This window comes from Amyelois transitella, chromosome 24 (genome assembly GCF_032362555.1).
Source record: "Amyelois transitella isolate CPQ chromosome 24, ilAmyTran1.1, whole genome shotgun sequence".
Classification (NCBI taxonomy): domain Eukaryota; kingdom Metazoa; phylum Arthropoda; class Insecta; order Lepidoptera; family Pyralidae; genus Amyelois; species Amyelois transitella.
The window spans coordinates 1857846-1873600 of NC_083527.1; the positions used below are offsets into that span (position 1 = coordinate 1857846).

Consider the following 15755-nt stretch of genomic DNA (forward strand, 5'->3'; position numbering starts at 1 on the left):
AAGTTTCATTCACTAACTTTCTCTGGCAGATGTCCCTTCTCTAATTCATGTTTAAAACCCTCTTAGATTAGTTTGCTGCAAGATTGTTGCTAAATCACAAAAAAAATAAAGGTTCATTTTACACCCTTGAGATTTTTTGCAAAAAGAACTTTATTGCCATGGTCTTCTATTCCCTTTAAACAACATTTTTCAGAATTTTCTCTTAACATACGTACATACATATGGTCACGTCTATATCCCTTGCGGGGTAGACAGAGCCAACAGTCTTGAAAAGACTGAATGGCCACGTTCAGCTATTTGGCTTAATGATAGAATTGAGATTCAAATAGTGACAGCTTGCTAGCCCATCGCCTAAAAAAGAATCCCAAGTTTGTAAGCCTATCCCTTAGTCGCCTTTTACGACATCCATGTGAAAGAGACGGAGTGGTCCTATTCTTCTTTGTATTGGTGCCGGGAACCACACGGCAACAGGACCACTCCATCTCTTTCCCATGGATGTCAAAAAAAGGCGACTAATACAAAAAAAGAATAGGACCACTCACTCACTTTTCTGTTAAGACTGTCAAAACAAGCAAACAAACCTTAGTCTCGTCCACGAACTTGTGCGCGGACATGGTGACGAACCGCAGGTCGGCCTGGTGAGCGATCACGTCCGACACGAACTCGCGGATGTCCTCCCCGCGGGACGGCAGGGAGTCCAGGCGGGAGAGAGCCGCTTCCTTGTCTTCTAGAGTACGGTAGGCGCCCTCCATCCAGGCGTTGAAGGTGTTCAGTTCGTTGCTGGAGAGTGAGAAACGTCATTATTAGGTTGCTATTGAATTAGAAAAAATAATACAAAAAAAATTGTGCCCTTATTCAAAAGGACACTTTTTTATGTTTGTAATACAAAAAAATTGATAATCACTACATAGTATAAAACAAAGTCGCCATTTTAGTCTGTTTGTCTGTATGCTGAAATATTTAAAATTACGCAACGGATTTTGATGCGGTTTTTTGTAACAGGTAGAGTGATTCAAGAGGAAGGTTTTTATGTTTATAATTTTGCACCCGTGCGAAGCCGGGGCGGGTCGCTAGTTTATTTATAAATTCTTTAATTGGTGACCTTTAATGGTGAAAACCGTTAAATTTAAAACGGGCACTGCTTCAATTCAAAACCAACTTAATTCAGAAGACATATTACCTAAAGACAAGAGTAGCAGACCTCTATCAAGAAAAAGTAATCTTAATTTTACTCACGTGAATTTCCCGAGTTCGTCCCTGGCGGCGGCCATGCGCCTGAGCATCTTGTCGCACTTGTCTGTGCATTTGTCGCAGCGCTGCTTCAGTTGGCGCACTCCACGCTCCAGTGCTGCCACCTGTTTGCAAAAAATAACGATTACTATAGTTACTGAGAGTATTTCAGATATTATTCTCATTTTAGAAGAATATTTCGATTCCCAGAATAGCGTCAAACCTTTGTAGTGGCATTGTACTTTTTTCAATATTATTTACCTGATCGGGCAGTTGAATTTGAGTTACTGTTTGTTTATTAGACGACAAAAAGGCCATGCCAATTTAGAAAATGGTGAGAAATGTTAAATTTGGGCTAATAATAGTTCAATATTCGGGCATGAGCGACTTTAAGATACATTCGTTTTTTTTTTGGCAGACAAGATTCCAAACTATATTTGAAGTTAAACTCTTTAAAAGTGCCAAAAAGTCTTAGTAAAATAGGTAGGTACGAGTAGATATACATAAACATACATATAGTCACGACTATATTCCTTGCGGGTCAGATAGAGCCAACAGTCTTGAAAAGACTGATAGGCCACGTTCAGCTGCAAGAGTAGATATTAAAGGTAAAAAATAGAAATGTAGATGAATTACCTCATGTGGAGCAAGAACGTCCCCTCCAGAAACGAGGAGCTGCTTCGCCTGATCAGCGCACGCGGACACCTGTCGCTGATGACTCTCGAGATCATCTTTGATTAACTGCAAACATATATAAATAAATATATATATACCTAGAAGCAAGTTCGAAAGATGAAAAATAGATGAATTGCAGAAATATATATAATACTAGCTATACTAGCTGTCCCGGCAAACGTTGTTTTGCCATATAAATATTTTTAAAGTAATTTCTAGTTAAAAATAAAGTTTAGGGTGGACAACCCTTATCACTAAGGGGTATGGAAAATGGATGTTGGCCGATTCTCAGACCTACTTAATATGCCGACAATATACATATAGACAAAACCGCAGGTTCTAAATTTGAAATTTGGCATATAAGTTCCAAATTTAATATAGAGTGCACTGAGAGAGGATTGTTGGCAAGCCTACGAGTAGATGATTTTGCTTATAATATAATTTACGGACACCCTACAAGAATTAATGTGTATATGAACTTAAAGGAAATAATACCTTGAGAATGTTAATCTGGTTGCGAAGTTCATCCATATCCTCCTTGACCGCCTCTTGGTTGGCGAGTCTCTCTTCCACGACGGCAATCCATTCCAGCAACTTCGAAAGCGTCTCATCACAAAGTCTGTACTTCTCTTCTACTGCTTGCTACACATCAAAAAACAAACATTTAGTCTATGACTTCCAAATTCAAAATAACAACGCCCCTTCGAGCTTGTGCTTCTCTATGGCTACCGAGCATTTACAACGCATCTATCTACACTTCTTTCTTGTGCAAGACCGTTTCAAAGGACGATAAAATCTACAGACATTTGTGCATTTAAAACAGTGTACGAAAGATGCAAATTATTTACATTTAATAATTGAACATTCTGATATATACAATAAATTGTGAATCACTTAGCCACATGCAGGCGACTAATTAATTCACGCTGTACCTGAAAAAAAAAACAGACAACGGACTGCGCATAGAAGAAGCAGAGACAATTCGAGAACACAAAGACAAAGACACAGGCAACAACGATAGACAGCTAATGGACAACCAGCATGAAAGTGACGTCACAACAAGTCCACATGTTGCGTAGTAAACACAGACAACTAATAGACATGCAAAAAAAGCGTGGCATGCAAGCTGTGAATATCCCCGATGTCATAAACAAACTATTTAAATACACTGATTTCGATAATTATTTAATTTGTTTTTGACATCTGACAGTCGAGAAACGCTAAATAATGGTACCAACATCTTCAATTTGTATTAATAAACGTTTGATTAGAGTTATTTGTTAAAAAGTAAATTAAAGTTAAGAGTACCTCCTCGGAAATCTGAAACTTTGAAAGGAAATTTTTCTTTTGTACAGTAAACGAGGTAAAGTAAGACAGTAAAATAATTCTTAAAAATGTACATGTAAATAAGAATATAGACGGACGAATACTTTACATTTAACAAAATAGTAGTGTTGAGACTTTATTTCAACAATTTTTTCAAACAAAAGTCTAAAAAATAACTAAAATAAAATAAATAAAATAAAAACGCGTTGATGAAATAAAGCCCCACACAAACGAGCATTTAAAATAAGACGAAAATGAATCATAAATACTACCTTCCGTGTTTGTGTTTGAAGAAAATGTTTTACCATTTCATGATATTGTGAATGTTTGCATCGCGAGTGTCCGGCAAATTAACCAACATCACAATAGCATAGCGCAGTCATGCATTTGTGTGAGCACGGCTCCAAGGAATGAGTATATCGTAAAGTTCCAAGAGGGGGGGTTTGGGAAATCCAAAAGATTTCGCATCTGGAAACCAACAGTCATAATTCGCTGGTCTTAATGAGGAAGCAAACAAAAAAGCTGAAAACGAAACCGTCGATCGGGCGATCGCATTGGTTTCTATCTTAGCACAAGTGATTATGGGAGGTTAGGTATTTTTTGAAGAGACGGTGATGGTTCTTTTTTTATCGTCGTTAATATGATCCCTCACAGGCAAGCATTCACGATTTAGCTCAAAAGGGTTCTTAGCATCGCAGGCGCTGGAAATAAAAAACAACATACATCGAGCCTTAGTACATTGTGGGTGTAAGCACTTCCAATTGATAGTTTTCAAAAGCTTTATATAAAACAAGGAAAACTATCTATTGAATTTGTTCGCTATAACCTAAACTTAAGCTCTAGACACAACACAAGAGGCTGAAGTTTAATTTAAGACTACATCAATACAATGAAAAAAGCACAACGCTTTTCAAATCTAATAAAGTGAAAAAGCTAAAGGCATTTCGAAATTAAAATTATAATACTGTAATTGAAAAAGAATACTGAATATTAATAATAAAGTGCTTTCATTTAACTACAAATATCATGAAAATCTTTCTATTTTCAAGGATGACTTAAGTTATAGTTTGTGTCCTAAATGCTACGATGGGTTTAGTTAGTGTATGCCACGATGACTAACAGTGATTGCACCAGTAAAACTGCAACCCAATATTGGACACAAAACGTCTAGTAGGTGTCGTGCCATGCCAATTTTAAAGCCAAACGCTTCAGATAAGATAGATCACCATCTAAGAATGAAAGTAGGAAGATGAATAAAGCAACACCTTTTGCTTGATAAAAGCACAAAATAAAAAGAAGATAATTAAGTAAACTTACCCTAGTTTCTGCTGGCAGTAAGTATCCCTTTTTGTGAGCTTTAACCAAATCCAAACTGGTCTCTTTCTTTGGATCTAGGATCAGCCTGCCCTCGACGGGATCAACTAACTTCTGTTCCATAGCTTGAACCAATGGCCATATTTTCCCCGTCTCGGGTTCTTTCACAACTGTGCTGGATGGATCTACTATGCCTTGTTGGATTGCTTCACCCAAATTTAGTCTTTTTCTATCAATTACACTTGTAGTAATAAATGGATCGTTAAGTGCTCCGGTAGTAGGGTTGTAAATACCAAAGTTCAATGTCTCGATCAAAGAGAAACTCTTCTTGGGAGTCATCAGCAAACCGCCTTCTATTGCGGCAGACAGCGAATTCAGTTTTGAGGTCTCCGTGTCTAAAATATTACCCTTTTCAGCGTCCATAAGACCTTTGCGGAACGCTTCTGGAAGTTTCACTAATCTCTTCTTGAGGTTATCTTTTATGAGCGCAGTGTCTGAATCAATGTAGCCCAATGTGGCTGCGTCTTTTATGGTTAACATTTCTCTGGAATGTGGATCAGTAAACCGGGCGATATTGACGTTAAGTTGCCCATTTTCTATCGCTTGCTCAAACGTCAGGGGTTCACGTACGTACACAATCAAGCCGTTCTCGAAAACAAAGCAAAGTGTGCGAGATCTATTTTGCGTATCGAACGAACCTTTAGCGTTTTTATCTATTATTCCTTCAGTTATACCTAATCTTAATGGAATGTACTTATTTTTATGAGGATCTTTAATAACAGCCGTATCGGGGTCAATAAATTCGTATTTGATGGCTTCATCTAAAGTGAATTCTCTAAGAGATGGTTCTTTAGACGTAGAAGAATCCTGAATATATCGTTTGCTCACTGTTTGGCAAGTAAGAGGTTGAATAACAGTAACCAGTAGTCCTTTATCAAAAGCAATATCAAGACTATATGTTTTCTTTGCTTTAGTATCTAGTACCCTACCTTTTATAACATCAACATCCCCTTGTTGTATAGCAAGAGGCAACGGTTTAAATTTATTGCTGAGATTATCTTTGACAATAGTGAGATTTGGGTTTAACAGATTCATTTCAATAGCTTTATTGATGTCAATAAATTCATTACTACTTGGGTCTACGATTTTACCGTTATCAGCCCTAAAAAGTCCGTTTCTGACAATCTCTTCAAGACTTAAATTTTTCTTTGAGGTCACAATGAGCCCACGATGTTTGGCATCTAATAAATTAATTTGGTTTCCATTTGGTAATACATAGATGCTGTTACTATCGTCTATAACACCATTTTGTATGGCTTCGTCTAATTTTATGTATTTACTAGTCGGAATATGCTTTATTAAGGATGTTTCAGAATTTATGAGTTCCTGAGCAATCGCGGTATTAAGGGATATTTTCCTTTCACTTACAGGATGGATAAAGTTTAGTTCAGTAATGTCATACATATTCATAGCTAATGCTTCATACAGGGTAAATCCTGCACTTTCAATATCAACAATCAGACCTAGGCTCATAGCTTCGGATAATGAGACTCGGACATCTGAACCAGGTTCCAGAAATTTACCACTTCTCCTATCAACAATTTCGCTACGACAGCATTCGGCTAATGTTAAGGGTTTCTCAGACTTTTTGTCGAAATAGCAAAGATATTTAGGGCTAATGATAGACCGCCTAATAGCCTCATGAAGAGTGATTTTTCTATTTGTAGCTGGGTCGACAATTTTGCCTGTGGCATCATCGTACAAGCCTTGATGTAATGCTCTTTGTAAACTTATTGGCGCTTTACTGTCAACAAGCAAACCAATTTCGAAAGCTTTGCGCAGACTGATTTCTTCATTTTCGTTATTGATATTTTTAATCTTTCCTGTTTGAACGTCTATAACACCAGTTTGAATTGATTCAGGTAGCGTTAACCTATCCCATTTACCTAACCTATTATCTTGAATATGAACTGAATGAGGATCAATTAAATTCATTGCAATTGCTTCACTGAGTGTGTGTTTTTTGCCACTTTGTGGATCCATAAACAATCCTGTTATCTCATTGTATACACCCTTTTCTAATGCTTCAATTAAAGACAATGGTTTACGCACTTCTACTAAAATACCTCTTTCAAAAGCTTCGCGAAAATCAATCCTTTCTTCTCCCATTATTACAGTTCCTGACCTGCCATCGACTATACCCTTATCCACAGCAAATTCGAATGGAATAACTTTGCCTCCTACATGGACTAAAGTAGACTGTGGATCTAACATGCGCTTTCTAATCGCTCTATCTGTCGGAATTTTTTCTTTACTTTGTGGATGTGAGAATTTTCCAGTTTTGGGATCATAAAAACCTTTAAAGACCGCTTCTGGTAAACTAAGCTTACGTTTGGCAGGTACAATCAGACCGCGTTCCGAAGCGTCTGTAAGAGAAATTTTATCGCCATGAGCCGGATCATGCACTTTACCTTCTTTTGAATCTATAATACCTAAGTGAATAGCGTCTGCCAAAGAAATTATTTCACCGGTAACAGAATTTTTGACAGTTAATGCTTCAGGATTAATGTTGCCTATTTTTATGGCATCCTCAAGGGTCATAGTCTTATCATTTATAGTAAGAAGACCAGTTTCTGGGTCATAGAAACCTTGCACTAAGCCTTCTTGTAATGTCCACGGTTTTTTATCGCTTAGCAAATATCCCTTTTCACAAGCGTCTTTAAGGTTAAAGACAGGAGTTGTAATAATACCTTGCTCTAAGTCAATTAAACCACTCTTCACTGCTTGCTGGAATGGCACAACTGACTCTGATTTGTCATCTTTAACTCTGACCATAGATGGATCAACAAGTTTTCCTTTGACTGCTTCACTAAGAGAAACCGTTTTACCTGTTATAGGATTTAAAATCTTACCAGTGTCGGGTGAATAATAACCTAATTCAATTACATCGAAAAGTGAATAAGTAACGTCTTTAGTAGCTACCAGTCCTTTTCTTAATGCATCATCTAATGGAATGTCTTTACCAGTCTTTTTGTCTTTTATTTTACCTGTCTCAGGATCAAGAAGCTTCGTACCTAGAGCCTCTGAAAGAGGGACAAATTTTTCTAATGCCGTGTCTTTGATTTCTGATATAGTGGGATGAACGATATTTCTGTCAACAGCGTCTCCAACAGTTACTAGTTGTTGAGTTACTTTATCTTTTATCTTGCCCGATTTCGGTTCGTACATTTCATTTTCTATAACTGCTTGAATAGAGATTGGTCTTTGAATAATAGTAATTACACCTCTTTGAATAGCTACAGATATTTCAATTGTTTCTCGAGTTTCGAAAATGGTTATCACCCCCTGATGAATAATAATAATACCTCGTTCAAGTGCGTCTGACAAGGTAATACTTTCATTGGCATGTGGTAGCCTTATTAATAAGGATTCATTATCTACAATACCTTCTTCTATCGCTTGGCCGATAGGAACTAATTGACCAGTGTTAACATCCTTAATTTCCCCTGTATTTGGATCATAAAGTCCCTGATCTACAGCATGTGCAATTGATACTGGTTCGGTTACTAAAACGTCTTCAGGACGTTCTACTATCCAACCCATTTGCACGCACTTTATAAACGGAATACGTTGTCCAGTCTTGGGATTAACCATGTGGCCAGTAGTTTTATCAATAATAGGTCTAGCGATTGCTTCGTCGAAAGAAATGTAGCTATCCGACTTTGAACCGAGATCCTTAACGAGAATGTTTTCTGGATCAAAAATATGGAGGCCATAAACAAGTTCTTCGAATGAAATTTTGACCCCAGTTTCGGGATTTAAGAATATCTGTTTCTCAATATCATATATACCCATTTCTGAAAGCTCCTCTGGAGTCAACTTTTGTGAAATAACAACGCAATATTTAGGTTTATAATCTCTAACAACAACACAGTTTTTAGAAATAACGTCAACGGGTGTATATCTACTGATTTTTTCTTGTTCCAAAGAATCTTGAACAGTAAGTGGTGACTCAACGCCTTGTATTATGATCCTACAAATCTTAGGTTCTATTTTACCCTGTGTTATGGCATCACCAAGTATTATATTTTCGTGTAAAGGTATCAAAGGTTCCGATTTAATTTTAGTAACATTTTGTTCCGTGATTTCATCAATAACTCTCAATGGTTGTTGTCTTTCGGCGTTAATCAGCATTGCAGACATATTCTTAGCGTTTGGTACTACTTCTTGATCCGTCCTAATAAAATCTACTGAGGACTTTTCGGTGGCAATAGTTTCAGTAATGTTTGGTTTGATTTGCTCAGCATCAGATATTACTACCTTATTTGGAAGTGTTACCTGTTTGTTGCAGACATCGTCTGTCTCAAGTTTCAAAGAATCTCGCTTATGTTTGGCAAGGTCTGTGTCAACAATGTTATGCTCACCAGTTTTTGAGTCAGTAACTACAGCACTTTTAACCACCTCTATAACTTTAGCAGCAGCAAAAATAGGTGCACCTACAACAGCTACAAGACCAATTTTAGCAGCATCTGCAAAACTAATTTTATTGCCCGCTTTATCTTTAATTTCACCTGACTTTTTATCAACAAGTCCTTTTTCTATTGCTTCTCGTAAACTTATTTCAGTTCCGGATTTTGGTTCAGTTATCTTTATGGTGTCTGGTTGTATAATACCTTTATCTACAGCTTCTAAAATATTATCAGTTACTCCAGAGGAAGCAGAAATAACAACAGAAGTATTGGGGTCATAAATAACACCTGGAGCAACTTCAATTGGTTTGGAAACATCTTTGACATCACTTACAGCAGATATTTTTTTATCAGTTTCATCTATGCTTTGTTTAAACTCATCCACTGCTATTCCATCTCCTATCTTATCTTTTTTGGAGAAAGGTCTGTCACTTTGGTACTCAGCAATATTTGTAACGGTAGAATCCTGAGGTTCGCTTATATTCGTCGTTGCCATATGATAAGAAGTGCTTTCACTTTGTTTTGTTTCTACAGAAATTGTTTGCAGAGTTTTTGTTGAAATAACGCTTTTACTATGTTCAATTACATATTCAGCTGGATCATTTCTTGATACAGTTTTTGTAATATCTGTAATTTTTTCATCAATTGGAGACTTATTCCTGCTTTCTCTTGCAATTGGCGTCTCTTCATTTAACTTATTTATGTCTTCAGATTTTAATTGGCCTGACTGTTCATCTTTAGAAACTACTGTTTTTACAATAGTCATTACTTCATCACCTTCAGTAGTTGTTTGTCGGAATTCATGAACGACAGGGGTTCCATCAATTATTTCTTCTTTGACGCTATAAATGGGACTTTTGATTGTGTCGACTAATTGGGTATACCTTGCGTCATCTGCAAGCTCACGCGGTTCTGGTTTACTCAGTATCTGTTTAGACATCGTAACTGCTTGTCTGATATCAGGTAAAATTTGTTGATATTCTTGAAGCATAGGTTTGGATTCAGTTGACGTATAATGCGAACTTTCTTTTGCTTCCGTCGCTTCTAATGATTTGTTAGAAATATCTTTATCAGCATTATTTTTCTCATTCAAACTATTGGAATTGTCTTTATCTAAAACCGAATCTACTCTCTTTTGATCTTTAGATTGTAGTTGAGGTTTCTCAGTTAAAATAGAAGATTGTTTATCTTTAGTGGGTTCACTTATTTTATGGGCAATGTCATCTTTTGGTGTTTGCTCTATGGAAGATTGTTTTGGATAATCTTTGTTCCCATCAGAAGTGGATTTCTTTTCAACTGCACTTTCTTTCTTTTCTCGTTTTGGTGGTTTGGGTGGCACTTCAGGTCCTTTAATAGGATTTTCTTTATTTGTATCTGATAACGCTCGTTTAGGCGTTTCCGTTGCAGCAACTGTATCTTGTCTAGATGTCATAATTTTACTCTTTATAGTTTTAGCTCCTTGAACTACTGCCATACCAGCAAGAACTGGCGCGGCAACGACAGCAATCAAACCCATTTTGGCAGCATTTTTGATGTCAACTGACTTACCAGTATTTGGTTCTTTCATTTTTCCGGTATTTTTGTCAATAAGCCCAGAATCTAAGCCTTCTCGTAAAGTTATAGGCTTACCTGCTTTAATGTCATATATGACAGCTTCTGGATTAATGACTTTTTTATCTAATGCTTCTTCAAATGATATAACTTTGTTGGGTGATTTTGGATCTCTGTATTTTTGTGTTTTTTCATCAAATAACAAGTCAAATGCTTCATTCAGATCAAGCAGTTCCATATCTTTTTTACTAGAAATTGACTTAGTTGGCTCCACTGGCACAACCTCCGTATTCAATAAACCTGTTGTAACTGCTTCGGAAATAGTGAGAATTTCACCTGTATTAGGATTGGTAAAGGTGCCTTCTTTTACATTAATATATCCCTGACTGAGAGCTTCTTCAAAACTGATGTTAGTATCACTAGTAATGAACTGTTCTTTACTAGTTTGTTCATCTCTTACGATTCCTTTCTGCCTGGCTTCTTCCATGGACATAACTTCACCTGTTTTTGAATTCCTGACTTCGTTAGCACTAACCAGTACATAATCAGCCAATAACTCAATCATTTTTGTTGTTATGGTGTGTTGAGAAGTGAATGTTTCTGTGAAAGTCGTAACGACTCCAGTGGTTTGTAACGAGTCTGTGTTTGCTTTTACTGCTAGAAGTCCTTGCTCCATAGCTTTGTCCATAGGTAAAATCTCTTTTGTATGGGGATCAGTAAATGTGCCATCTTTTAGATTAATTACACCTCTATCCAGTGCATCTTCTAATGTTACAGTTTCAGTATTTTGAGGATATGGTATATCCATTAATAAATCTTTTTGAATGGCTTCACGTACTGCTATTATTTCTCCGGTTAAGGGATGAACAATATCACCAGTAGAAGGATTTATGACGTGTTTTTGAATCGCAACAGAAAGTGTCATAGCAGCTGGTGGAATATTTTCTATTGCATTTACCTTAACTGGCTCTACAAATAACTCTTTATTGACAGCAGATACAAAATCTAAAGGACCATCGCTAGTTTTAACGACATTTTTATCATCATCAATGATATTTCTTTCAATTGCATTAGCAATTGTAACACTTCTGCCGGGCGCTATGGTCACTTCAGATAATGGATCAACAATATCACAAATAATCGCTTCCCGTAATGTTAAATGATGACCGGTTTCGGGGTGGATTATTTTTCCTGTATATGGATCTAATAAACCTTGTTCTAAAACTTCGGGAATGGAAAGACTTTTAGCTAAAGGAATCAATACTTCATCTTGACCTTCTCCGTCAAGAATACCTCTTTCTAACGCATCATTAATATTAAGGACGTGACCGTGAATAGGATCAACAATTTTTCCTTTACTTGGACCTACAAAACCTAATTCAATCGCTTTGTTTAATGTTATTGGTGAACTGTTTTCGTCTTTATACACTTTCACCATCTCCAAAATTTTTGCGGTTTCATTGTCGATAATTCCTTTTTCAACTGCTTCTAAAGGAGTTATAACACGTTTTCTTAACTTTTGTAAAACAATTGGTTTTCTTTCTGAAACTTTAGTATCTAGAGTACGCGTTACAGCTGTATGAAGTGAATATTTTGGTTTCTCGATTACCTTAGACTTACTAATATCGATAACTTCCGAGGGACTAAAAGATTTAGATTTATTTAATGAAACATTCTCAATTATTTTTCTATTATCCGCCGATAGACTGTTTTGGATACTTTCAACAGTAATAAAGCCATCAGATACTGCAGCTCCAACTGAAATAGGTTTTGAACTCACTTGACTATACGAAATCGCACTTTTGGGAATATCTTCGTCTACTACTTGAGAATCGCCAATAGTTTTTTTAAATTCTTTGTAGGTTTCATGATCAATTATACCTTTTTCATGAGCTTCCTCAATAGGAATCTCTCTCCTTGTCTTAGGATCTACTACAAATACTTCAGAAGTCTCAGAAGACTTCATAGTCAAACGCTCGGGCGTTTTATCTTTTATGGAATCTTCGTATTTTTTCAAAGTGTCAGAGTCTACCAAGCCACGCTCATAAGCAACTTCTATTGGTAGTTTTTCACCAGTTTTAGGATCCACCACCATTGTACTTTTTACCAATTGTATTACTTTTGACGCACCGACCAAAGGTGCTCCAACAACTGCAATGAGACCTATTTTCGCAGCATCTACTAGAGATATTGTTTTACCAGTTTTATCTTTATATTCACCTGATTTTTTGTTAATAATACCTTTTTTATAAGCTTCCTGTAATGGAATTTGTTTTCCTGAGTTTGGTTCAATGACATTCACGGTATTAGCTGGTATCTCTCCCCGATTTACAGCTTCAATAATATTTTCCGATACCCCTGACGTGGTCGAAATAACTAATGCTGTTGCAGGATCAAAAATTTTACCTGGACTTATTTGTACGGGTTCTAAAGCAGAATGTTCATCTGTTATTTCATAAACTGGTAAATCTGAAACCTCTGATATTTCCATTTTATCAGGCATGCCGGCAACTGATGTAATTGTGATCACTTTTTGGGGAGATGTCGATGTAGTATACTGTACAAAAATAACTAAATTTCGTTCGATTGCTACCTTCATCGACATTTTCTCTGATTGGGTAATGTAATGCCCAGTGTTATCGATGACTCGTAATTCTAATGCTTTATTTAATGTTACTTCTTTTTTGCTTTTGGGATTGACAACTTTGGCGGAATCAGAATTAATAATATTAAGTTTAAGTGCTTCTCCTAGATCTAAAACTCTGTCTGTTCCAGGTATAGTGAAAATACCAGTTACAGGATCAAAAAGACTTTGTTGAATGGCTTCTTTAAGAGTCCAGCCACCACGCGGCAGTTCAATTGTATTTTTCTTAATTGTAAGAGAAGTTACGGACGGTTCTGTAATAGTCTTCGATGAAATAGTTCTGATCTCTTTCATTAGACCTTCGTGGGAACGGATGTCTACGCGAGTAGTAAAATCAGGGCTTTTTATTGTCTCTGGCTTACTATCCTGTTGGACTTTACCTTCCGGACTTGGTGGCAAATCTTTAATAAATGACTTTTTGGTAATTTTTAATTCTACAACCTGCCCTGGCACTAAATCCTTCCTACTTACTTGATCGGATATACGCACAACTCTAGGTTCATTTTGTTCTACACCTAACAAACCTTCATCTAAAGCCTGTTGAATTGGGAAAACAGTTCCTGTTGTGGGGTCAGTAAATGTCTGAGTTGTTTCATCAATGAGACCACGCCTCACAGCATCCGCAAACGTTATTACAGTTTCAGATCTTTGAGAAGCACTTGTATTTGTGACGGTCACATACCGTTTCACAGTTTTTGTTACTGTTTGTAATGTAAGTGTAATATTCAGTAGTGAATTTAATAATGCAGCACCTTCAGGGGTGATCATATTAATTTCGACAGCTTTATTAAATGGAATAGGCTTTTTGGTTACCGCGTCTAGTAAATATCCTGTTTTCGGATCTAAAACATTTTTGAATACTGCATCAAACACACTGAGCTCTTTTCCATTTTCGTATACGCCTATTTTTCTGTTGAACATTTCTAAAACCTCAGGCCTAACTGTTGCAACTTTAATACAATCGTCTAGGTAAACAAAGTCTCCGCTTTCGGATTTTAGGAATGTTTCGCCATTAGCGTATTTCAGATTACCTTTAGCTAGCGAATTATTAAATGAAATAAACTCGCCGGTCTTAGGATCCCTGAAACCATCAATATTAAATATAGACTTTTGAGAAACGGACGTTATTAAACCACGATCTACAGCTTCGGGGATAGTACAAATTTCCCCAGTCAAATTATCACGGAATTTATTATCATGCATAATTATTTTAGCGCCTAAAGCTTCAGATAAAGTTAAAAGTTGACCTGTTGTTGTATCAGTAATACATTTGACATTGTCACTGTCGAGGACACCCACTGAGATAGCCTCAAGAATATTCAAAGGTGTCCTACTTGCTGGTGAAAGTATTTTACCGTCATTTGTCATTACATTATTGTCACAGACATCTTTTAATGTCATCGGTTTTGAAATTAAACGTTTTACGGCCGCATCTTTGAATGATATTTTTTCTTTTGTTACATTGTGTACGTATTTTGAATGTTTGGTATGAATAATATTTTTTTGTATTGCTTCAGCAAGCGTAATTTTTGTGTCATTTTTTGGGTCAACCACTTCTCTAAGATTTGGATTGATTAGTTCATTTTGTATAGCAACGTCCAATTGGAACCTATCGCCAGAGTTTCTGTCCAAAATCCAGCCGTTATTATCAACTAAGTCTTGACTAATCGCGTCGGATAAAGACAGAGCACTCGATTTTATTTTAATAACCTCATTGTAGATAAGGTAGCCCCGTTGATAGGCTTCGGATATTGAAATATAGCTCCCATTGGGTAATCTATAGAGACCTCTTTGAAGATCGACTTGTCCTTGGTTTAGGGCATCGGCGATACTCATTCCTTGGGTGCTGGGTGCATCTCCTTCCACAGTTACCTTTATTCTCTTCTCCGCTGGATCCGTCAACCCTTGCTCTGCGTCGTACAGCTCGCGTTGAATCGCTTCCAGCAATGTTACTTCGTTACCGTCTTCTGTCATGCCGCATGGTCCCGTCAACCGCGCAGCTAGTTTGGGGTCAATGAGTCCTTCTTTTGCTGCTTGTTCTATTGTCATGGTTTGTCTCGTTTCCGGGGACGAGAGTAACCTTCCCGTTCTTACGTCAAGTATTCTCATGCTAATAGCTTGACCTACTGTCAGTATTTCCCTTGTTTCTGGATGGATTATACCTCTGGATTCTATAATGTTGGGTCCTTCGTACATTTTGTGGACACGTTTGAGATTCCTTAAGTCTGGTCTATCATCGTCGGTGATGATTGTTTTAGTTGTGTATTTGGGGGAATTTAGTTTTCCATTGGCCATTGATTTCGGCGCGTCTACCTCTGAATGTGACGTTCTGACATATCTGTTATGATCGATAAATATGAATTAATACATTTGTGAACACTTGAAAAATATCTTTTACATTATTGAATCAGGTGGATTCGAGAATCAATGTAGTGATTAACTGAATCCAACTAATCCAGGATTGCGGAACCCTGGCCGCGAAGAAGAGTGCAACTGGGAACACGCAAAGATAGATACATACAGACATAATCACGTCTTTATCCCTT

General features: G+C 36.9%; 1 protein-coding gene across 17 annotated transcripts in view; it reads right to left on the reverse strand.

The window, feature by feature from the left end:
- The window catches only part of LOC106135826 (dystonin), a 261721-nt gene that overhangs the window by 63299 nt on the left and 182667 nt on the right, over positions 1-15755 (reverse strand). For 15 of the 17 annotated variants that reach the window (XR_009657367.1, XM_060951186.1, XM_060951182.1 and 12 more), the window contains 5 exons: positions 4549-15547; positions 2401-2547; positions 1867-1971; positions 1237-1355; positions 582-780 (listed from right to left, as the gene is read on the reverse strand). Coding sequence is in view for 16 of the 17 variants with exons in the window: in XM_060951186.1 (XP_060807169.1) it covers positions 582-780; positions 1237-1355; positions 1867-1971; positions 2401-2547; positions 4549-15547 (11569 nt within the window). In the remaining variant the exon portion in view is untranslated. The remainder of the gene's footprint in view (positions 1-581; positions 781-1236; positions 1356-1866; positions 1972-2400; positions 2548-4548; positions 15548-15755) is intronic. The other 2 variants (XM_060951190.1, XM_060951188.1) reach the window with 1 other exon arrangement.